This window comes from Branchiostoma belcheri, unplaced genomic scaffold (genome assembly GCF_001625305.1).
Source record: "Branchiostoma belcheri isolate BF01 breed outbred unplaced genomic scaffold, Haploidv18h27 scaffold11, whole genome shotgun sequence".
NCBI classification, from domain to species: domain Eukaryota; kingdom Metazoa; phylum Chordata; class Leptocardii; order Amphioxiformes; family Branchiostomatidae; genus Branchiostoma; species Branchiostoma belcheri.
Genome location: NW_017802491.1, coordinates 1,959,949 through 1,981,600, shown reverse-complemented (window position 1 = coordinate 1,981,600; position 21,652 = coordinate 1,959,949). Strand labels below are relative to the sequence as shown.

The following is a 21,652-nucleotide window of genomic DNA, read 5'->3' as shown; positions in this document are numbered from 1 at the left end:
CGGCGTTTAAAACCCCCGGCGTTTCTTCACATTTTTTTGAAAATCTACTGTGACGTACATATTATTTCTCGTAGGCTAGAAGAGGAAGAAAACAAAAAAATTCATATATTTTCATTACTGTAATATTATACATGTTTGTGACCACATGCCAGATTATACATGTTTGTAACAAGATGTGACATACCTCACACTTCGAAATGCATGCGGCGTTAAACCCATGCGTCTCTTCATATATTTTTAAGAATCTACTGTGATGTAAATATCATTTTTCGTAGGCTAGAAGACAAAGACAACAAATAATATTCAGATATTTTCGTTACTTGTACGCTGTATATAATTGTTGCTGTCCTGGGCGTGGCCACGTGTATATAACTATATACCAGATGTACATTTTGGGTAACTCATTAGTTATGTGTGTGTTACTAGTTGAAAAGTTATATTATAAACTATATAACGTTATAGATATGCTGGCCAGTCAATATGAAGGCCAGTCTAATTCATTTGCTCCAAAAGTCATATGTAATAAAATGAAAGAAATTCTAGCCTTCTTCATCAATTCTATACCTTAAACTAGACATATTGATTTAATCATACACGTGTATGTAAGTTAATCATTTGTATCCATGTGTTTGTTTGTAGGTATAGTTGTACAAAACCTCATGTCGTTACGAGAGTCACTGTACATTTGTTGTGTCAATAAAGATTCCATTTTTATTGAATCACTGTCTTTTAGTGCCATATAACGTTACCTGCTACACACAGATGGCGAAGTGAGCGTGTACAAACGAGCTTTTTATTAGATTAGATATACTGTATAAGAATATCGAGTGCACGCAATCGGCGATCTCTGAAATATTGATACCTACATGAGGCATAAGTATATCAGGCGCATGGTATATTGTGCAGCGGACACCCTGACGCAACGCTCAGGCACGTAATTCTAGCTGAAAAACAACATCTGTGGTGGTGAAGCGAAGATGGAACCCTGTTTAAAGTAATATTTAGATGGCTGTTGAGAGATGATGTGAGAATGGAGCCGCCCCCGTCCTACCTCCAGAACTATCACCTGTCCTCCCTCCTGACGGGAGGCGTGGAGGACCCGCCTTCCCTGCGGAACGACGTGCGGCGACAATGGGCCGGCTGTGTGTCCTTCATGGGCGTACTGCTCCTCACCGGCGGAATATTCGTACTCAAGGAGAATTTCTCCGCCGTGGGAGGGAAAACAATGATAGCTATAGGCTTGTTAGCCATACTGGGCGCCACGGGAGTCAACTGTTGTCTGAGTATGGCCCAGTGGAAGGGGGAAGAAGACGGGAGAGGGCGGGAGATGGGGCAGGGTCAGCTGACCACGGCCTCCTCAGCATCATTAGCGCCAGCATCCTCCAGAGCCGAGAGGACGGGATCGTCTCAACAGTGTTTGTCAGGGTAAGGCGTTCCTACATACACCAACACGGGCAGAAAATGCGCCATGCATCCATGCATATTCTACCTGTTGACATGTATTTCGACCGTTGTACATCACTCGCGGTATGCATCCATTTCCGACAAGCCGACAAGGGGTGAACCAGGAATAGTAGCGAGATAAGGGGATGAGTCTGTCGTAATTATGGGAAACTGGTGATTAATGAATTAATCAACCATCTATATAACCACATACTGCTTTTCAAAATACTGCATAGGCCTTCATGCAAAATGGGTAAATATGTGACTATTTATCAAGAGATGTAAGTAACATGCAGCGTTACTCCCTGATGGGTTTGAGATGATAATTCTTCGCAACAAGTGATGCATGGCCTTGAGCGGGGAGCCACTAGTCTTACTCAGACTGGCGCTTCCGCTGCTTCCAAAAACGATTCATTTTTTTAAATCAAATTAGAAGGAAATACAGACAAGATGACGCAGTCAGGTTATAGTGAAATTTAAAAACCGTCATCAAACACAAAAAAGATACGATGGTACATAAACGCACAAAGAATACACGCAATCAAAACAACAATTTGTGGTTAGATATGAATTTTAATTCTGTGAGCGAAAGTCCTAACACCCCCTCTATTGGTACTTCTAGTAGAACACAATTAATGTGAACGATTCGTTGCCGATGATATCCGTATATTATGTAAACCCCTTATACTGTTTCAGAACAATAATGAAACTCAGATTATACAAACGATGCACATTATATGGTTGTGGATAATGGGGGGGGGGGTCAATCAACTCCTCAACTGCACGTTAGATTTTTAGAATTAGCGTGAAAGATTTCTGCCTCCATCTTGTATCTAATCTGTATTCTATTGCCGGCCGCGGATGGAGTCTACTATTGCGAAAAAAAGTTCAATTGCCTCACCTCAAATTGCCTGTAGCTAAGCATGTGTGATCAGGTACACTGTAGTCTACAGTATCCGAAGTTCTGGTGAGTTGATAGCTCAGGGCAAGCTTCCACTTGGACTTTCATGCCAACTAAGCCGCAGTAAGTACTTCTAGATTGGAAAGATGATAACATCAGTACCAGCCGCGGCCAGAAAAGAGTGGATACAAATTACTGCCCGTCCGCTCTTTCCATCTTTGAGTGGATTATTCCTGAGTTGAAAGAAACTGTGGTTTCCGATGTTTTGCCCGAGGATGACTATCCAATCCCCATCTCCATAAGTCACTGCGAGCCTTTAAAAATATTTAAGCATCTATCCAGTAGAGACAAGGCATGGCCCGCTAAAGCTCTGCCTGCAAACTTATCACTTATTCATTGGCATTTTCTCCTCAGAACCGACCTTGCTGGACAACCGGCTGTCCCCTTGTTTCTCACTGATGACGAGCCTCCCGAATATGACGGCAGACCAGGAGGGCCGCCGCCAAAATATCCCGGAAGAGAAGACGACCATGATCAGGCAGAATCCTTCAGTAACTTTACTGTCCCGCCAGACGACCTCCCGCCACCGCCATCTTATGAGGACGTCGTCAGAGCCACACAAGCCAGACAGACCAGTTTATAACCTTAGTGCAATCACAAATCTTTACCAAAAATTTTAAACGTGTTTTGAAAAATGTTTTATGTGTACAATAGCTTTACACAGTCAATGTCGTGTCATGGACTGTACCATGATGTATGTGGGGAGGGGAGATGTGGTCGTTGTTTCATACAAAGGATTACGCCCCAATCCCACGAATTATTATGACTTGCTTCTTTTTGTGGATATACGAATGAACAAAAATCGCTGTTGCCACAATTTGTATTGTTGCACCCCATCCGCATCCGCACATCTTTGAATGTCCTTCGGATTCAGTGCACTGATTGCTGAACTTAAAGGGGAGGTCCAATACTTTCAGTTTTGGGGCCTTTCTACCCAAAATCCTATTTGTAAATGGTGATTTATTGGTTTCTGCCAACCCCGCACATATTTGCCGTGATATCTGACCCGCTCGATGTTTCGCGGCTAGCGCCAGATTGTCCGCTAGGCGGCGCTGTGACTGAATCTGTGACGTAAAAGGTTTCATTGGAACAGAGTTAGTACACAAGAAGAGCTTCCACTGGCGGGTGTGTTCAGACCATTTCGAGCCTGGATGCTTCACGCGAACGTCAGTCTCAATTCCTTTCTGTTGGGCGTATGGGCGGTCGATATGAATAAATCCGTCAAAGGGTCGAGTAAGTTGCAATGTAAACAAACTGCGGTATTCGCGGTACCGACCTGTTAGATACAGGCTCCTGCACGCCCTGCCGGATCAGATCCCACCGAAAAATCAGCAACGTTCGGAGGTTTGCCGGGTGCAGAATCAGATCGAAGTCAGGGTGGTTTCTAATGCATGGGTGGTCTGTACCGACGTTCTTTTCAGTGTCTGTCAGCTCTGGCAGGTCGTGACAACAAACACTCTCCCGTACAGAGGGCATTTCCAGGCAGTTTCTATTGTCTTCGTTTCCACACCGGCACCAATCCCGGTTCTCCAACCCTCTGTCTCCACATCACCTCCATCCCAAACGTTCTCATCGCCTGGATCGGGGTCAGAGTCACCACTACTGTCCGTCTGTGGCTAAAAACGGAAGGGTTGCACGCCCGCCATTGTTGTTTACGCTAGTAGCAGAATGAAACCTTTTACGTCACAGATCCAGTCGCAGCGCCGCCTAGCGGACAATCTGGCGCTAGCCGCGAAACATCGAGCGGGTCAGATATCACGGCAAATATGTGCGGGGTTGGCAGAAACTAGTAAATCACCATTTACATATAGGATTTTGGGTAGAAAGGCCCCAAAACTGAAAGTATTGGACCTCCCCTTTAAGCAGAGCCCGGGAGACGGTACAGTTAATCGTCCGTACGTACGTACGCACTTTTGTTTCTTGATGAATATCGCGATCGCCTACACGGAATGGTGGGTATTTTCCACGCCGACAATCTTCCCCGTGAGACAACATCACGTTTTTATTGCCCATCCCGGCGCCTCAGGAACACAATCTAATCCCGCCACAGACTATCACCCACCCACTGGTGCTACTTATGAAGGCCATGCAGCGGTGCGCTGCGAGCAGAACGACCTTGGAGAACCCAACCTTTTGACTTGGGATTTGAAACGCTGTATTAATACAGACGGTCTGGGAAGATTTATGGCAGTTTTTCTTTTATTCTAGCAGCCATTCCCTCCAAGGGACCCACGAACTTTATACAGAACTGTACGTGTGATATGCTGTATATTGTAAGGGGAGGGTGTCATGTTGTTGTATTATTGGCTGCTGATAACTCCCCTAAGTATAAAGTGGTTAATATTTGTCCCTGCAAGTGAAAGTCTGACATTTCTACGTGCAATATGGATCACTTTGCGACTTTCAATGATACCTATCACGTTAACGTTTGACTATTTTCAGGAACTGTTGTACTTCAGTGTTATTTGGTGCCATATGGTCTTTAAAGCACCGCTTTTGTCATGTGTATATACATACTTATCGAACGAATGCATTTGAAGCAACAAGGTGAAAACATATCACTGTTATACTATTGTTTCATCTGCGTCAAGGTGCGAATGATAATGTTCATCATTTAGATACAATGTGACCAACGTCCTATAGGACAGACTATTTGTAAGCGCAAGCACGTACTTATACCAACTTTGTCTTATAAGAAAGGTCATTAAGAATTCGACTGTAATTGAAAGAATTGTCTCTATTTTCTGTCAGGTCGAGTAATGTTTAGAGAAAATTTAGAACTCTCTAAAGTCTTTGCTGTATATTGAAGTTAAGATGTCGTGTATTACGTGAAAGCAATTTATGCGCATGTGGTTGTCAATAAAACTGTATTTTGTTTTGTAACAACGGCCTCTTGTGACTAAGCAAGTAACTACATCTTTTGGTGATGCGATGGGAGCCTCTGAAAAATCGTATATATCATTCATACCCATCCAAACCTAGTCGGTACGTCCATTCAACAGCTGCATCATTCTGCTGATGCATGTTTATATCCTAGTACATTAAAAAAAAATTGTCAACGGTTAACTGACACCAACGCTGCTTACGTATACTCGGCACCATTACTTAATTGTGCGATTACAAGAAGTGTTAGGAGATACCAGTTGGTGGGAAATGATTTTGATGTGTTCAACCAAACTTTGAAACTTTGTACATAACATACTTTTCCTGAGGAATATAATAACCTTGAATTGTGCGATATTTTGACAGCAATCTTTCTACATTGTCTTATATAGAAATAGATGTCATTTCTTTAGTACGTTGCTTGGCGTCGACATAAATTATCATCATTTTACGGATGTTATCGCCTCCTCATAGGGCGGTGGGGGGACTGACTGGTCGGTGGTGCCCCTGTCGGAATTTTGTGGGTACTGCATCGGTTGTTCCGCACATGGGGTTTCTGGGTACGAGGGTGGCAGTTGTAGTGCTGTCCCTGGGTACGAGACTGCTGGATCCAGAATAGGCACAGTCTGTCCGTCACTGTAGATGACATCATACTGAGGAGGCTCCTCTTCCACGCGTGTGTAAGGTGGTAAGGTAGCCTGTGGGTCACCATACCTGTCAACAATACAATATGACAAAATTAAAACAAAAAGAACGGAAATCACCCCAAGAAAAAAAGTACGTAACGTATAGAGGGCCAGGGGCCTGAGAAACAAATATGCGTCGGAAAAAATTGACAACGCATTAAACAGAAAAGAAAAAAAAGAACCATTGTAGTTGTACCAAAAGAATTCACCACATGTCCACAAATCTCCTTGATCCGCCCCAAGGAATTTGCAGTGTTTACTTTACACCAGAAGAGCCAAGACGAGGGTGAATTACTCCAAGGCCGAAGACAAGGCCGTCAAGATGACCATGTAACTACTTACAAGGTTTGTAAACAATGTTATGTACTACATGATGATTGAAAAAATAAACAACAGATTTAGCCAGGATAAGGTGCTGAAACATTAGGACAAGAAGAAACGGTGAAGAAGATAAACTGGAAATGTTACTTTTTTAAAGACACTAGTATTGTAGCGAACAATTGCAAGACGAGGAGAAAGAGTTCATTAAGCGTTCTCTTACGTTTAGAATATTTATATTGCAATTAGTGTCAACTAACTTTTCCACCTGCTTTAAAGCAAACAAAAGTAGAACTTGTGAAGGTAACCTCATTAACACACAATAACAACAATTACACCTTGGCACGTAGTTCAACCAGATCCAAAATAGGACACAAACAAAATAAATAAATCATAAGCTTCTCTGACCAGAACGATATACACATCGACCAAAAATCGAGTCCACGTACCCCAGCAGTGTCGTTGACGGCTGTTCAAATCCACTGCCGCTCTCTAGCTCTGGATCTGCGGCACACTGTTCCCCGGTACCCGGCCGGTGAGGAGCCCCTGTGCGACAACAACACTGGAACAGGATCGCGCCCATGAACAGTGGCGTGGCGACACCCACCATAACTTGTGACGCTATGATGGAATATCGGTATACCAAAATCACCAAGACAGAGAACAAGACGAACGCCATCGCCAAGATGCATCGTTTAAGTCGTCTTCTCTTGGCCTCGTCTGATTCATTCTGGTCTGTCGGTAGCACTGAAATAGGCAGCATTGTTGTTCGTAAACCACGCCTACTGGTGTGCCTCCACAAGTCACTTCTGAAGAATGGAGGATTTCTGCAGCAAACGTTCCAAAGCAGGCCTGGTAGGAATACATGTAACGTTCATGTTCTGTTACAGGCGTTTCTTCTTTGACGTCGAGGCGATATCAGGAATAGGTGTATTCGCCAAACGCAATCTGCTCATCGAGAGCCAACAGAGAGCCGCTCTCTAGTGTCTCTCACACTGGTACGCCTAAACGCGATACTAAGTACATGTACGTTGCAGTAAGCAGCCGTTTCGAGCCTCTGTGACGACTACTGAAGCCGTGTGGTGTTAAGGTAAGACAGGGGAAGGACCCTGGTTAGAGCTAGAGGTGACAACACCTGATCATGTTGTCTTATTGAGTGGACCAACCGGGTCGGTCAGATCTGTTTTAAGATCTGTGGCGTATCTAGGACGAAGCCCGCCTGGAGCCATATCTTCTATAGGTTTGGTTGCTCCCCGCCATTTAGCTCTTCCCATTAAGGACATCAATCTAAGAACTTTGCATATTACATGGTTTACATCTCCACTTCATATTTCCAACAATGTATAAACTTCATGCATTGCTGCTTGTGACATCTTTACACAAGCTACATGCATTATATGCTAATGCTGTTTAATTTGAAATAGGTATTTTCTGACAAATAATATTATTAATGAAGAATTTTAAGAAATAAAGTACCCTTCTGCCTCTTAGAAGCGCCATGTAATTTCATTATACCAAATTAAATAAAAGTCCATCATAAATACAATGTAGATACAAATATTGCATATTTTATTGCAATCATAAGTATAAAATTTGAATAAACTTTACATTTCAAACACATTACCATTTAGGTTAAGACATGTTTCACTGTGAATATCAAATGTTATGTAAATTACTAATGTTATATCTACACATAATTTGTTAAAGTTAAGCTACATGTCTTGTACATGCTCTTTTTACCTCATTTACAAGAAAGTAAAATGTCCTATTATACAGGTGTAATTTGTAAAAATACATAGCTCACTTAGTACTTATTTTCCTTAGTAGAGTTGTTGGCATTGGGGACAATAATATGGCTGGGAAACTGATGCAGATAATTGAGTTGACACTTTGTTTGGACACAAAAACTTTCAGTTCAGTTCAATTCATGGTTTAAAATGCTAGTGTTACACATATTTCCTATGAATAACCTATTACATGTATATATAAACTACTTTTATTTTGCAGAATTCACTGCCTCCTCATATGAAGGTGGTGGCTGGTAAACACCAGGAAATAAAGTACTGCTCCTGTTGTGGTACTCCTCTGGGTCCTGTGGGTACCTAGGCTGAGGCTCAGGGTACCCCACTGTTGGTGGTACCTCGTGGTACGGAGGTGCTTCTTCATACTGTGGCAGGTCCTCTCTACTAGTGTAGGGTGGCAATGTCGTCTGAGGGGTGGGGTTGCTGGGAAAAAAGAGAAGTATAGAAAAGTTGATGCATTGTACACATACAACACAGTGGATCTTAAAAGTTGTAATGTTAATAAAGGTTTAAACCTCCTTGTGTTAATGTAGGGAGAGGAAATTCATATTTTTGTTGTCTTTTCTCTGTCTGTCTCTCTCTCTCCAAGTCTTGCTCTCGCAAACACAGGTACAGTAGAAAGATGTGGTCATTTCCCTCGCTTGAAAATTATGTAAATACCATCGTCCTCTAGAAGGGATTTAAGTTCTTGCCTGTAGGCACGCATTGTGTAAACCAACCCACCGTAACATGGTTTCCTATAAGAGCGAGGTGTGCGTGTACGTACACGTGCATGTAACGTGTTACATGTAACTATAGTTACATGTTATAAATAAGTAACTTATCTTGAGGACGTTGTAAATTAGCCTCTACCAGCCTTCGGGAGGCAGCTGGAAAGAGTAGAAATTACAGTTGGTCGAACTTGGTCCGCTAGAGGTGCATTTTGCCGCACCCAGTTGTCAAAGCTTGTTTTTTTTACGCTACCTTCTTTTGACAAACAGAGAGATTCTCACCTACAGGCCGGCTCAATCCTGGGCACTACTGTCCCCGGGAGGGAGTCCTGCATGTCCTGCGGGCACACAGCCGCGATTCTCTGCTCCCTGTCGCTGTTTCGTCTACACGTTTTGTTTACACTCACACAGCAGCTGAACACACCCACAAAAAACACCAGCAGCGCGGTGAAACAGACGATGATCTGTCCGGCGATCATGGACACTCTGCTCATGACGATGATGCCGGCCGTGAACAGGGTGACTGTCCCGATGATCATCAGACATCGCGTCCGCCGCCGTTTTGTGAACGCCTCCTCCGCCTCTTCTTCGATCCTCTCAACCCGAACTAACGAGGACAAGGGGATCATGATGTCCCTTCCCTTTACCTGGAAACTTCAGGTGTTACAATACGTGGGACAAGTATGCAGTCTTCCCACGGACACATAAGAGCTAGGGAACAGCTTTGCATCAACCTATGTCCGTAGTCTCAGCGACCTTGGCCAAGTAGGACTAGTAGGAGTTGAAAACTTGGCGCCAGCTCGCCATGTTGGATTCCACATTCCCGCAATGCACAAAGTCAACACCGCAGATTTACAGGCAGACTCTGGGCCCAAACGGAACAGAACTGCTGCCAAATTCCTTCAGCTATGTCCACGAAGCATCTGGGCAAACATCTTCGAGACTTGGAGACGAAAAACTCTACCCACCGTGAAGTGTTTTGAAGTTATGTAAGGAAATGTAGAGCTGGTACCGCGATCTCCACCCTGGTCAAAGTTCAGCTTGCGGAGACGAGCCCACGTTAAGCACGGGGGTGGTCAGGTTACCAAATAAAAAAAGCCCGAGGTACCAATTTCCAATCGTGAAGACGACAGAAATCTATTCGTTTTCAAAACGCTTTCGCGATAGGTTGTACATAGAAGCAATTTCTGTTGAAATTTCTGTAAACTGTGACAACACCATAACAGTAAAAAAAAGGAATTGGGCGATACGAACACTGATTCTACAGAGGTGTCTTTATTTTCAAATTTCGCGATTGTTTTCTTCTTGTTCAATGTCAAACTTGGTTAAAATGTTGCTTCAAATGTGCCTGTTTTTTTCATATATTCAATGTACAAAAAGCACAAAAATGGAATTGCCCAGGCAACATACAACTATAATATCTTACATTTGTTTCATATTGTGCTTCTAGTCATAAACATTCTTTTCGATATTTTCGATATTCTTCATACATCTCAGATGACTGTTGCGTTCACGAGTATTGTACTGTTTTGCTTGACACGTCGGTGTTTTATAGGTAACCTTCTGTTTCCCATATCAGTATAACTTGTTGGTACAGCAGACTGCATACGCAAAGCAAACAATAAAAGGTAATGTAAACAAGACGTTTAAACAAACTCTATTGTGCAAGAAAGTGGCCTAAGTTTGCATAGTTGGCTGACTAACGAATGGGGTTGTTTACGGTAGATATCTAGATGTACCACAACATCAATTTTAATACACAGTCCAGAGGTATATTAATGCGTTTTAATGAAAAAAAATCAATCACTCATCATAGTGTGACAGTAGTGACCTTATGGTGGCAATAGGTTTCATACCTGCATAGTATCTAGCTCGGTAGATAGTCAACCTTAAAATATACCAGTCTAGTGTTTTAGAAATACCGAATAGGTGCAAACTATGTGGCTCTAAAAGTGTGTTCTTGACTAATTTAAGGTTGTCAATTAAGGTTCAACAGTTTGGTCCATGTAGAGGAAGAACACGTACATGTAAATATACAATAATACTCTTTGAGTCTGTGATCATTTCATAACCAATTTCTGCCCCATATAAATCGGACCTCAGTACAGTTCTTAGGTCACAACAATGACTGAATATATATCTGGAAAAGAACTCGTCAGTTTTTGGGATTCATAACGTCCTCATAAGATGGGGGCGGAGGGTAAGCAGGGTGGGTCAGTGGGACCTGTGGGTACTGTGGTGGTTGGGGCATGACGTAGTCCTGTGGTGGTACTCCAGACGGTATACCTGGGTACGGCTGTGGTACCGGTGGTGGTAGTCCAGGGTAGCCAGGCAGTGGCACGATACCAGTGGGACCCGGGCCGTCTGACGAGTACCGTGCTCCGTACGTCAAACCAGCCGTAAACCCGTACTGAGTTGAGACTGGCGCGGCGCTGCTGGGTGATGGTGGATATCTGCGGACGGAAAAACAAAGGCATGACAAACAGGGAGCATGCGACATATTTCAAAACTTACAGCCAACCAAACACTTAAATCCGTGCATATTGTAAATTTGTCATAGTTAAGTGATTTGTTACGAGCGTAAACGCCGAGTCACCAAGTAAACTATGATTAAACTGAAAGTAAAAAAAAACAACAACAATACTCTTGATCCACCCAACTTTCCTGTGAATACGTGTTTTAATATTTATTGTTAACTAGTTAGTATAGTTAGATTTAGAAGTTATTGATCGTTATGCCCTTACCCGATGGTAGGCGGTGTTGTGGTCACGGTCTGCAGGCCACCTGTCCGTGTGCCCTGCGGTTGTGTGTTGACGGCCGCCGTCTTCCTCATGTGCACGATGGAGAACGCTAAACTAACGAACACCAGTCCAGCTCCCGTGATCATGATGATCCCCCAGATCATGGACCAAGACGTGAAGACGTAAACTCCCGACAGAATCACGACAAAGGCCAGAAACGACATGAGGCGAGCCATGTTGATCCGCCTGTCCAGTGCGGGGTTCCCGGTGGCGGGTGCCCGGAACATAGCGGCCCCGTCGCCGCCGCCGCCCCGGTGATGTGCGCGCCGCCCATGCCGCCGAGCCCGACCCCGACGCCCACCACCACCCTCTCCCTTCCCCATGTCGGCCAAACGGCACCGATAAACGTTTGACTCGCACGGGTTCAGGCCTGAGAGCGGAACCACAGTTGAAGGGTCGCCATGTTTGTCCTAGAGCTGAGAGGAGTGGAGCAATGGCGAGAGAACACACCTGTTATGTTACCCTGTAGCGGGTCCCAGGCCATAGCACCCAACTGTGGGGGCGTTTCCTGGGCTTATTCAAACAAATATGGGGTTATCACGAACTTGAAACACCAGAACTAAAACGCTTTACTATAATTCCAACCTAGCAGAGAGTTATTTTCCCTTGGAAAGATTGCCAACTCTATCGTCCAATGGCGTGACTTAGGCCACCTGTATCATATCTATATGTCGGGCGGAGAACAGAGTTCGGGCTATACCATTTGAAACACTGTGGGTGCGTAGTATGTTTACATGTGCCTTTTTGCACCGGACAATCTTTTTAACTGCTATTCAGTTAAACAATAGATTGTATAATTATAATGCAGGCATAATTAATGTCTTAATTCTGCATGGAGCAGTATCGACCTCTTTCTGCTTCCTGTCATGTTCTAGAGTTCATTGCATCGTCGTAAGAAGGGGGAGGGTCGGTTGTGGCGGCTTCTGTGTACAGTGGCAGGGTTATGTTGTACTCCGGTAGCCTTGTGTGTAGTAGCCTTGTGTGTAGCTGCTGTGACGGTACCCCTAAGTGTGGCCCCGGGGGGACATCATTGTACTGTGGCGGTAGTTCTACATGCCCTTGGTGTTGTGTTAGCGTCGCTTGACTGCAGTCTACCAACGGGGAGGATTGCACTCCATATGGGACACTACACTGCGACTGATCCGTGGAAGTGATCTCAAAGGTCGTTGGGTACCTGAACGACAAAATTACATACATTGTATAATGTCATCAATCGTTATCAAACTTTCAAAGAAAGTAGTAATACTGGTGTGACTGGGGTTGGGAGCCTAAGGGTGAAGTGATCGTGACCTGTCTTGGACGTTAATTGTAGCCTGGCGATTTGACTTCCTCCCATAGTATACACGTAGTCAGCTGAAGTTGACATACTATTACTAGTAGTACATGTACACACTCACCTGTCCGTAGGGGGCGCGGCTGTCATTGCCCGCAGCACATCAGCCCAGCTAGTCTCCCGCTGCACGTTGGTGGCCAGGGCCCACGCTCTCAGCCGGTAGATGATACAGTGTAACCCGGCAAAAACCATCGCACCTGTCATGATGATCACGATCCCTCCTATCATAGACTGACGGAGCGCGACGAACAATCCCACTACCATCAGTACAAACGCTAGCAGGGCTACTAGCCTCGCTGTTTGAACCAGCTTGTCGATAGTGCTGTGTCCTGTGTTGCCTAGTGAGAACACTCCGCCGACACCTGTTCGAACGGGACGGCCACGACGTCGGCGCCGCTGTCGGTGGGCCCTGCCCCGCCGCATGCCACCGCCACTTCCCCTCCCCATAGCTGCAGTTCCGCAGGATTTAAGTAAGAGCAGTCTCGGGCGCCATGTTTTTGTGAAGTGTCGGTCCGAGAGTGGAGTCAAGCGTCGGAATTAAACACCTGCCGATGGTCTTAAAGCTTGGTTCCAAACTCTCAGTGTCGCATATGAACTAAAACAGTACAGAAAACGCAAACAAAGGCAGCAAAACATTAAAAGCAACAAGTTACCTCTAAACTTATGACATATGAGGTTTTGTGTGGTTTCAGTTTACTTTAGGATTGCGTCATCGGGTAGGCGGTACCCTCTGACGGGGAGCCAATTGTAGAAGGTTCGCTGTATTACTGGATTAACAACGCTTGTTTTGCCCCGGCCCCAGGAGCCCATATCACAGCTACAGAAAAGTCTACGTATCTTTTAACTCGGCAATTTGGTAGCTAGAGAACCATGCTTGTACGAGTATTTGAACATAAGATGCTTTCAGTTTATCGAAATGTTTTTCACCAGCTCAAAGAACACGGAATTTTTATACGTTTTCTTTCTACAGTACCTAGTACTACCTACCATCTCAATGTCAACACTATCTGATTTGCATGCCTGTGATAAAATTACTTGACGTTTTTCATACCAAGACACTGAAATCTTGTTTGTCAGCACTTTGCTTGGTATACTATGTTAGACATTTGAAGGCCATACATACAGACACGGGATGTTTCTCACATAGAGAATTTACTGTACTAAAAAACTTTTTGTCATAAATCTTATTGTATAGATAACAAGACATGTCCAATTTAAGGCTTACAATATTATTCTGTGACCACATATCCAGTTTGCTTCACATATTTCGGCACAGAGGACAGCGGAATATGAACTTCAAGACAGAAAAAAAGCTGACAGAAAAAATGCTGACATTAAAATACCATATTGTCCACTGATCATGACAAGCTATACTAATATCGGTAACATGAAAGGCAAAACTGTGAAAAGTCAACATGTATGTTTAACCCAAGGTAACCAACAAGTAACTCTTAACTACTTGTCTTTACTTTTCTCAATACTGTATTTGAAAAAATGAATACAGTAATTCATGTTTGATCAAACATTATGAAAATGAAGTCCTCTTACATATCCAGTACATGTATATAAATGACATGTTTTGCTGGAAAATGCAATAAAAATTCATGGACATGTCACAGGAGTGATGCCACCAGCTTCTCATGGTTGGATTTTTTAAAACGTAGACCTGATGTACAATGCAGTCTGGTTAAAACACCAGACATCTCAGCTGAATCCTGTGACTTCCATGTCACATTGCAGAGGAATAATGCACCTATCAGTAGAAATCCAGATTTAGCTGCGATGTAGCAGGGGTTTGAGGTTTACGACAGTATAGATTTACTCAAAACTGCCATGTTTTGAAGTAAAAACGGCTATAATTTTAGCCTTGAGTAAAGCTGATATATCCCCATCACATGCCAACACATCTACCCCTGAGATTTACAGTGACATGTTCACAACACTCGTAGGCAAGTTGACAAGTTTTTATGACCCATAGTGCTCATTGTGGAAGGTGCACAACTGTTTGCCCTATATGCAAATACATAAAACTGGACCAATAAATAGACTACCTTTTGCACCATACACGATAGCTCTGCTATCAACACACAAATACTAGCACTGTACACCAGCAAAATAACAGACAGACATGATCTATTACCAACTTACATGCTAGTATAGACATGCAGCACTGAGAACATGTTAATCTCTACTTGATTGATGGAAAAAAACATCAAAAGGAAATAAAAAGACATATTTCTAACCCATGTCAACTTACAGTAAATGGCACTTTCTCCTAAATCAAGTACATCTTTGATTTATTACATGTATCATCTACTTCTTATTGACTCGTTTTCCCTTTGCATGTAAATGCAAATGTAATGCCTTTAATTGAGCTCCTTGTGTAAAATCAAGGAGACTCCTACAATATTGTAGCTATTTTACTTGAAAGTTTGCATTGTGTTGTTCACATTGAAATCCATTCACAGTTTACATAATTATGTACTATAATACAAAATCTATTCTGCATCAGATCTACACTGAATACAAAAGTACACACTTGTAGTCATCAGTGGTTGGAAGTGTACAGAGCAAGTCAAATCACAGGAGTTAAACAAGCTCTGTTCTTCATGGGCATTCCACAGAGCATCAGTAGAATTCTTTGGAACAGTTACCGTAGTGGTATGTCCGAGCATAACTGGCATGGTTTTCTATAAGGGATCTAAAATAAAGAATCACTGATGGGCTGACATCAATGGAAGTTCAAACTAAAAGAAGCAATCGTTGAACTATGACTAGATGACAGATGCCAAGATGGGCATTGAAGAAAGATTCTTCAAAATTGACAAGAGGTCAATTTTGTGAAAGGGGGGTTGAGAGAAGGACAGAAATAGAGTTTCAGTTGCAATCGTGTTTAAGTCTAGTATGACCATACCTCTCAGTTATTTATTATCCTGCAACATACAAAATTGTTTTGGATTTTGGACGTTACCTTTTCACAGGGTTGTCAAATGTTAATCCTCCCAACCCTTCCAAAACAGATGCTCCCTCTTGTTTACAAATGTACATGGTCAAGAGGACAACCTCTGGAACAACAATAATGTAGTTTATAATCAAGCAACAAGTACTCAGATCTGCTAGGATGAGAAGAAGAAGTTCAGCGCCCTGTTGACATCGTAATCAGCAGCAAGTGCGACGCGGACCAGCTCCTCCTGTGGCACGTCTTCGCCGACGATGTCTCGGAGCGCCGAGAGGCACGCGTCCAGCCGGACTCTGTCTTCTGTCATGCTGACGTCAGAAGAGGTTGTCTCATCAGTTCCTCCGGCCTGGATGTGGAAAAGGAAAAGTCAAGATGTGAACTTCACTCCATTTCTAGGCATTTTTTTCATCATCTCAATTCTGTTTGACGTAATATCACGTTGAGCATGGAACATCCTAGAGGAGTTTGAGGGTATGCTCCCCATTAAATTTTGAAATCCCCTGGAATTGCTATTTTCTGCATTTTGAGGGACAAATTTTGCTGGTGGACTAAACTTAGTTGAATGACATCTCTTTCCATCTCTGTACACACAGACTTTTTTCCATGAAAGACGATCAATGTGGCCAAATTTAATCAAATGATGAAAAGATGGACACTGGCTAGAAAACTGCTTTACTCTCATAATTGCATTTCACAAAAAACTTTACCCAAGTACATGCTTAAGACAAAAAAAACTAGACTCCAACTAAGGAATAGAGAAGACAACTCACTTCTTCGTCAGATATACTGAGGGCACAGGCCATGTCTTCCAGGGCTGTTCCACTAAGATGGGAGGGGGGTGCAGCTGTTGGATGGGCTGTTCCAAAAGGACCTACATGCCTATAATCAGACCGAATCAGAAAGAATTAGTCACAGTAGCATTGATTTACATAATGACAGTAACAAAGAAACAATACATCATCAAGGAAAATATTTATCAGTTGACTGACAAAATTTCCCATATCCTTTTGTTTAAGTGAGCAACATTTTCTTTAGGTTAAAGAGAATCTGGGCAAAGTTAATGAATGCGCAGATAACAGTTACAACATCTACTAACCCGCTCCAGGCCAACATGTCCTCCACCTCCTCCTGTAGCTGCTCAGGCAGCTCACTGAACACCTCGATGTCCTCTACTGCATTAGGGTGGTCCAGGATGAAGTCCATCACTGTACTCTACACGTATGCAACAGCGGCATTAAACAAACAAAACTTACGGCATACATGTACTAACACACAGTCCAGATTCAGTGCATTGTTTATCAAACAAAATTTGTAGCACACTAACACACAGCCAGATTTTAACAATAAAACATCTACTTATGTTGTAACTCTATTAGTATTACATTTGAAAAACAACTTATTTACCAGCTACCATCTACAATATACTTCTCAATAAGACCAATGCTGGGAGATAATAATACTCTAGTGAGAGTTTTGTGGAGAAGTTAACCTTGAGAGAAGTGGCTCCAAACTGGTCGGCCAGCCCCAGCAGAAACAGTGCAGTATCCTCCTCCAGGTGGGCCCGTAGAGCCCCTTCACACAGCCTCTTCAGACTGTCCACCTACATGTAGGGGAGATCAGGCAATCAGAGAGGGCAGACTTCAACCCCTCACACATATGGGTCCTCATATCTAAAGTTTGAACTTTTATGACAAAAGAAACTCTTGGGCCTGAGTAGCTCAAATTATGTCCTCATTTAATACAATTACATTGTGTGGGCCATTTGCAGACTAATCCTCTCAGCATTTGTTAGTGAGAGAATAGTACATTGTACTAGTCCTTGTGGGTGGCACTTAACATTAACAACATTAACAATGTAACTGTTAATAAAAGAAACCCCTGGCCTGGAACAAAATTTCCCCACCTCATATCTGTCGCTGAGTGCAGTCATGTCTGCCAGCTGGTCCAGTGTGAGTGTGTCTGTGGCCAGGTTCCCTACATACAGGTACTCCAGGAACAGACGGAACAGGGCCGGGCTCGTGTCATGCACTGTGATCCGCCTGAAATCATGCAGTGGAATTGGTTTCTGTTTTCTTGTCAGTAAATCTTTTATTCTTTTACGATCAAAATGATGAGCATTTTTGTCTCTATCGTACGTGAAAATTCACCTACAGATCATGTATGGCAAAAGTTAGAAAATAACATTCTTTCACAGCTTTATCACTTCTAAACAGTTGTATGTATCTATTCCTTTTTTATAGTCCTGAGAAGCCTTGACATGCTTCCATGTTCAGCTTTAACTTCTAGTATACTTGTATCCTGTAAAACTATTAAAAAATTAATTTGCAGCTTTAAATGCGTGATTCTGTTTCTTTCTCTGCTGACCTGTCGATGGCTTCCTTCATGCCGCTGAGCAGAGCCCTGCGGAACCAGTCACAGCGAGCGGCCACGATGACGCGGTGAGCGTGGATCTCCTCCACCTCGGGCGTGTCGTCTGTACGCGACACCATCCCGCCTGCAGAGTGGTCAATCACCAGGTCCGACACATCTGCACAAAATTAAAGGGAATATTCAGAAAATGTGCTTTTTGTAATCATTTTAAAATACTGTCTCCAATTGAGTACGTCCTTCTTACAGACCTCAGACATGATTTCTATTTCTAGTTTGAAAAAGAGCCACATACACATGGTAGAACCACCGAGTTCTGGAGTAAAGACAAACATGCTCTCTGACTGAGGAAAAGTGGCAGAGTAGCAGGGTTGGTAATCTGAATGATTGCCACCTGTACAATGTACAAACGTCATGTACAATGCTGCAAAGAGACAACTGTATGTTTTTTTGCAAAGTTTAAAGTCTTTTCTGTTCTTTGCCTCCAAATCACAGAAAGCTGCGTGTAGGTTACCTTGTGGGTAGATGACATGGAAGGTCATGTCTGCCAGTCTCCGGGTGTGCAGCACGTCGCCCATGCGCCTGGCCAGATGGCTGTCCTTGGGGGAGGGGGGCACAGTCAGGGACTCCACACAACTCAGCTGAAAAACAGGACCAAACATATACGTATAGACCTTCAAGGGATAAAACACAAGGAACTCTAGTCTATAGAAAGTTCTCTGGCAAATGTATTTAGTACCTGTCCAGCAAACAGTGATGAATAATCCATAGGCGATACAATTTATGGGCTTCATTAAGGTAGTTGAAAAATTGTTTCCCTGAATGTTAACAAGCAATAAAGAACAGTATGGCACATCGGCCCAACCATACCTCTTTCTATGCAAATTATGGTGAACAAATTCCAGACTTCTACAGAAATCATGTCCAGTCACATGAAAGGACAAAACCAGTCGTGACAAGCTGAATGACAGTTCTAACTGGGAACTATGCAGCTCCAGATGTTTTACTGAGGGATGACTTTGGAGTGCTAGATGTCAGCTAGCTTGAGGAATGAATCCACTCTACTGAGTTTTCACTGAAAATCACTACGGGTGAGAGTGACACAGATATGCCTACCTTATAGTTGACATGTGTTGTAGTTTTGCTCCTGACTGCCACAGGGCTGGCTGAGGACTTCTTACTGGGACTGTCGGAACTACTTTCCTCCTCCTTACATGGCTGCCCCAGGAGACTCAGCTGGATCAGAGTCTGAGTAAACGGGTCCCTGTGGACCAACTCACATGCTGACTGGAGGAAGGGTTCTATGGAGGAGCGCTGGGTAGCCATCTTACTAAGAGCCCAAGACTGGAGAGGAATGTAGACATTATTGTAAACAATTTGTTATTATTAGTCATGCCCTGAAGTAAACATTTCCATCAATTCTTTTCATGATCCATCAAAATTTTGAGATGTTTTCATCTTGCTTTTTATGAAGTGGCTTGAATTTCCAGAATATAGTTTGGAAAAGATGCCTACCAGTTCTGAAGTTCCCAGTTTGAAGATGTATTTCCATTCTCGCCATGTTATCCTCTCGTCCAGTGTCCGGGCCAGCTCTTCTGTACTGCGCACTATTACTGGTACCTGGGACAGGCAACATCATTTAACTCTTAAGTATAACACCGTAATGTGTTTTCACAACAGAGTACTATGTCTGGTACTGGTCAAATGTCAATAATATTACTTTTAGCATTGCAATCAAGTCTTCATTGTGCATGCCATCAATGTGTCCGATTCATACCCTAAATGTCTATTGAAGTTTACAGCAAAAGTCATCAATATAGGTTAGCATTATAGAACTAAAAGCTAGTGACACAGTACCTCTTCTATACACTGCTCCAGACTTCGTACAACAGACCTAGTTTTCTCCTCTTGAGTCATCTGGTCAAAATGTTCCCTGAAATAAGAGGGTAAAAAAAACAATGAATTTAAGATGTTCAGAAGCTTCCTCTACCTGACATACATGTAAAACCTATACAAATGTACAAGCATTACTACATTGACTATATCAGACAACAACAAAAAACACTTTGAAACGCCTGAAGAATTACTGGAATCTATATCATGTTGGATGAGACTTACCTTTTATTAATGAGCACCATGAGTCCGGAGGTGATCCTGTCATGGACACGTCTCAGTTTCATCAGTTCCTTCATGTGGAGAGCCTGGGAAATGGACATTTACATCAGACAATAGCAAAGAGCATAATACTGCCACCTTAGTCATGTATAATAGTAAATACCTATCTGTAAGGATAAACAAGTAGTTCAATGTGCATACTGTAGGAGCTTCATCTAAACTTAAAGCAAAATGTATTGAGATTTGATTTGGACCAATCATATCTCTGTCATTACTCCATGAAGTTACTCACTTTTTATTTTAATTTTTTTATCTGATAAACTACAATTCCATGCTTTTGTATTAGGACGGTGCCACATATTTACATTCTTCAGAGTCCTTCCTATGAAGTCCCCTGCATTTTTCTTGTGCTTGTGGTGGTCGTCCTTGTTGGCTGCAGTCAGTGCCTGTTCAACTGCGCCCTTGGCATCACAGATTACTGAGGACAGCTGCTGGAAACTCTGGTCAATCTGCAACAAAGCAACTGTATATTAAAGAACTGCCAGTACAAAGAGGGCATCAACATGTAGAGTACACAGGAAGGCCTTGTTTAGATACTGGTATTTGTACCTGACAGTACAATATGTATCCCTTGATGATTTTCCAAAAGGTTTCTTCTCCCTTTCATGAATCAGGGTTTTTTGTTTTACATGAGCCAACATTTTGATGACTGTCAGGGCTTCTATGACTGGTTTACTGTACACTGACACTAGGACGTTACATGGTTCACTAGTACTGTGCACTCTGAAGCTAGATCTTAGTGTATTCTGACATGAATACCATAATTATTTCTTTACCTTCAGCCCAATATCTCCGTCATCACATATACACATATTCATACATGTAAGTCTCCCCTTGCCTACCTCCGGCACCAGGTACACAGCGATGTCCTGCAGGTTCCTGGTGGTCAGACAGCCCAGCTGGTTCCTCACCACACGTAACAGTTTCTGCAGCTGCTCCAAGAAGATGGGTAACCTGGGGGGACACCACAAACATCCTTCACACAGCAATCAGGACAAAGGATCAAGTATTTATATAATGTTCACAAAAAGTGGCCTTAAAGCAGTTGCTTCTTTTTTGCAGCATAACCGGTATTACCCAGACAATACCTTAACTGGGTGCACTTGAAACAATTACGTCTGTGATATGATCTAATGTATATATACATTTGTACTGACCTGGAGTGAGCGTACTTGATGATGTCATGTCTCTCTTGTTCGGGACAGCTCCCATTT

The 21,652-nt window shown here is 42.9% G+C and overlaps 4 protein-coding genes across 5 annotated transcripts in view; 1 reads left to right on the top strand and 3 right to left on the bottom strand.

Annotated features, from left to right (window-relative positions):
• Positions 1-993: 993 nt before the first annotated feature.
• LOC109486401 lies at positions 994-3,293 on the top strand. The gene is made up of 2 exons (XM_019790236.1): positions 994-1,425; positions 2,759-3,293. Exons 1-2 carry the CDS (start codon positions 1,031-1,033, stop codon positions 2,985-2,987), a joined length of 624 nt encoding a protein of 207 aa, XP_019645795.1. The 5' UTR covers positions 994-1,030; the 3' UTR covers positions 2,988-3,293.
• Positions 3,294-5,716: 2,423 nt separating this feature from the next.
• LOC109481860 lies at positions 5,717-9,867 on the bottom strand. The gene is made up of 4 exons (XM_019784488.1): positions 9,086-9,867; positions 8,291-8,516; positions 6,741-7,156; positions 5,717-6,001 (listed from the first exon to the last, which is right to left on the bottom strand). The coding sequence occupies exons 1-4, from the start codon at positions 9,430-9,432 to the stop codon at positions 5,731-5,733; spliced, it is 1,260 nt and encodes a 419-aa protein (XP_019640047.1). The 5' UTR covers positions 9,433-9,867; the 3' UTR covers positions 5,717-5,730.
• Positions 9,868-10,201: 334 nt separating this feature from the next.
• On the bottom strand, positions 10,202-13,640 carry LOC109486453 (lysine-rich arabinogalactan protein 19-like). 2 transcript variants are annotated; one of them, XM_019790294.1, is made up of 3 exons: positions 13,002-13,640; positions 11,548-12,778; positions 10,202-11,256 (listed from the first exon to the last, which is right to left on the bottom strand). In XM_019790294.1, the coding sequence occupies exons 2-3, from the start codon at positions 11,925-11,927 to the stop codon at positions 10,959-10,961; spliced, it is 678 nt and encodes a 225-aa protein (XP_019645853.1). In that variant the 5' UTR covers positions 11,928-12,778; positions 13,002-13,640; the 3' UTR covers positions 10,202-10,958. The 2 variants fall into 2 exon arrangements, with proteins under 2 accessions (XP_019645853.1, XP_019645845.1); XM_019790286.1 differs by lacking the exon at positions 10,202-11,256 and having other exon boundaries at positions 12,142-12,778.
• A 429-nt stretch (positions 13,641-14,069) lies between these two features.
• The window catches only part of LOC109486393, a 14,032-nt gene continuing 6,449 nt past the window's right edge, over positions 14,070-21,652 (bottom strand). Inside the window, exons 9-22 of the mRNA XM_019790223.1 lie at positions 21,596-21,652; positions 21,281-21,392; positions 20,744-20,887; positions 20,382-20,464; positions 20,121-20,196; positions 19,779-19,883; positions 19,380-19,607; positions 18,778-18,904; positions 18,261-18,423; positions 17,800-17,935; positions 17,386-17,496; positions 16,993-17,108; positions 16,667-16,775; positions 14,070-16,242 (exon numbers count right to left, since the gene is read on the bottom strand). The exon at positions 21,596-21,652 is cut by the window's right edge and continues 73 nt beyond it. Coding sequence (XP_019645782.1) covers positions 16,054-16,242; positions 16,667-16,775; positions 16,993-17,108; positions 17,386-17,496; positions 17,800-17,935; positions 18,261-18,423; positions 18,778-18,904; positions 19,380-19,607; positions 19,779-19,883; positions 20,121-20,196; positions 20,382-20,464; positions 20,744-20,887; positions 21,281-21,392; positions 21,596-21,652 — 1,756 coding nt within the window. The 3' untranslated portion in view covers positions 14,070-16,053. The remainder of the gene's footprint in view (positions 16,243-16,666; positions 16,776-16,992; positions 17,109-17,385; positions 17,497-17,799; positions 17,936-18,260; positions 18,424-18,777; positions 18,905-19,379; positions 19,608-19,778; positions 19,884-20,120; positions 20,197-20,381; positions 20,465-20,743; positions 20,888-21,280; positions 21,393-21,595) is intronic.

What these genes read in the sequence shown, in the direction of transcription:
- LOC109486401 (XM_019790236.1), top strand. Translation starts at nt 1,031, where the DNA reads ATGGAGCCGCCCCCGTCCTACCTCCAGAACTATCACCTGTCCTCCCTC. An exon ending in TCTCAACAGTGTTTGTCAGG is followed by an intron (nt 1,426 to 2,758) that starts GTAAGGCGTTCC and finishes TTTTCTCCTCAG; the next exon opens with AACCGACCTTGCTGGACAAC.
- LOC109481860 (XM_019784488.1), bottom strand. Translation starts at nt 9,432, where the DNA reads ATGATCCCCTTGTCCTCGTTAGTTCGGGTTGAGAGGATCGAAGAAGAG. An exon ending in AGGATTGAGCCGGCCTGTAG is followed by an intron (nt 8,517 to 9,085) that starts GTGAGAATCTCT and finishes CTTTTTTCCCAG; the next exon opens with CAACCCCACCCCTCAGACGA. An exon ending in AGGCAGTGAATTCTGCAAAA is followed by an intron (nt 7,157 to 8,290) that starts TAAAAGTAGTTT and finishes TGAACGTTACAT; the next exon opens with GTATTCCTACCAGGCCTGCT.
- LOC109486453 (XM_019790286.1), bottom strand. Translation starts at nt 13,384, where the DNA reads ATGGGGAGGGGAAGTGGCGGTGGCATGCGGCGGGGCAGGGCCCACCGA. An exon ending in GCCGCGCCCCCTACGGACAG is followed by an intron (nt 12,779 to 13,001) that starts GTGAGTGTGTAC and finishes TTTGTCGTTCAG; the next exon opens with GTACCCAACGACCTTTGAGA.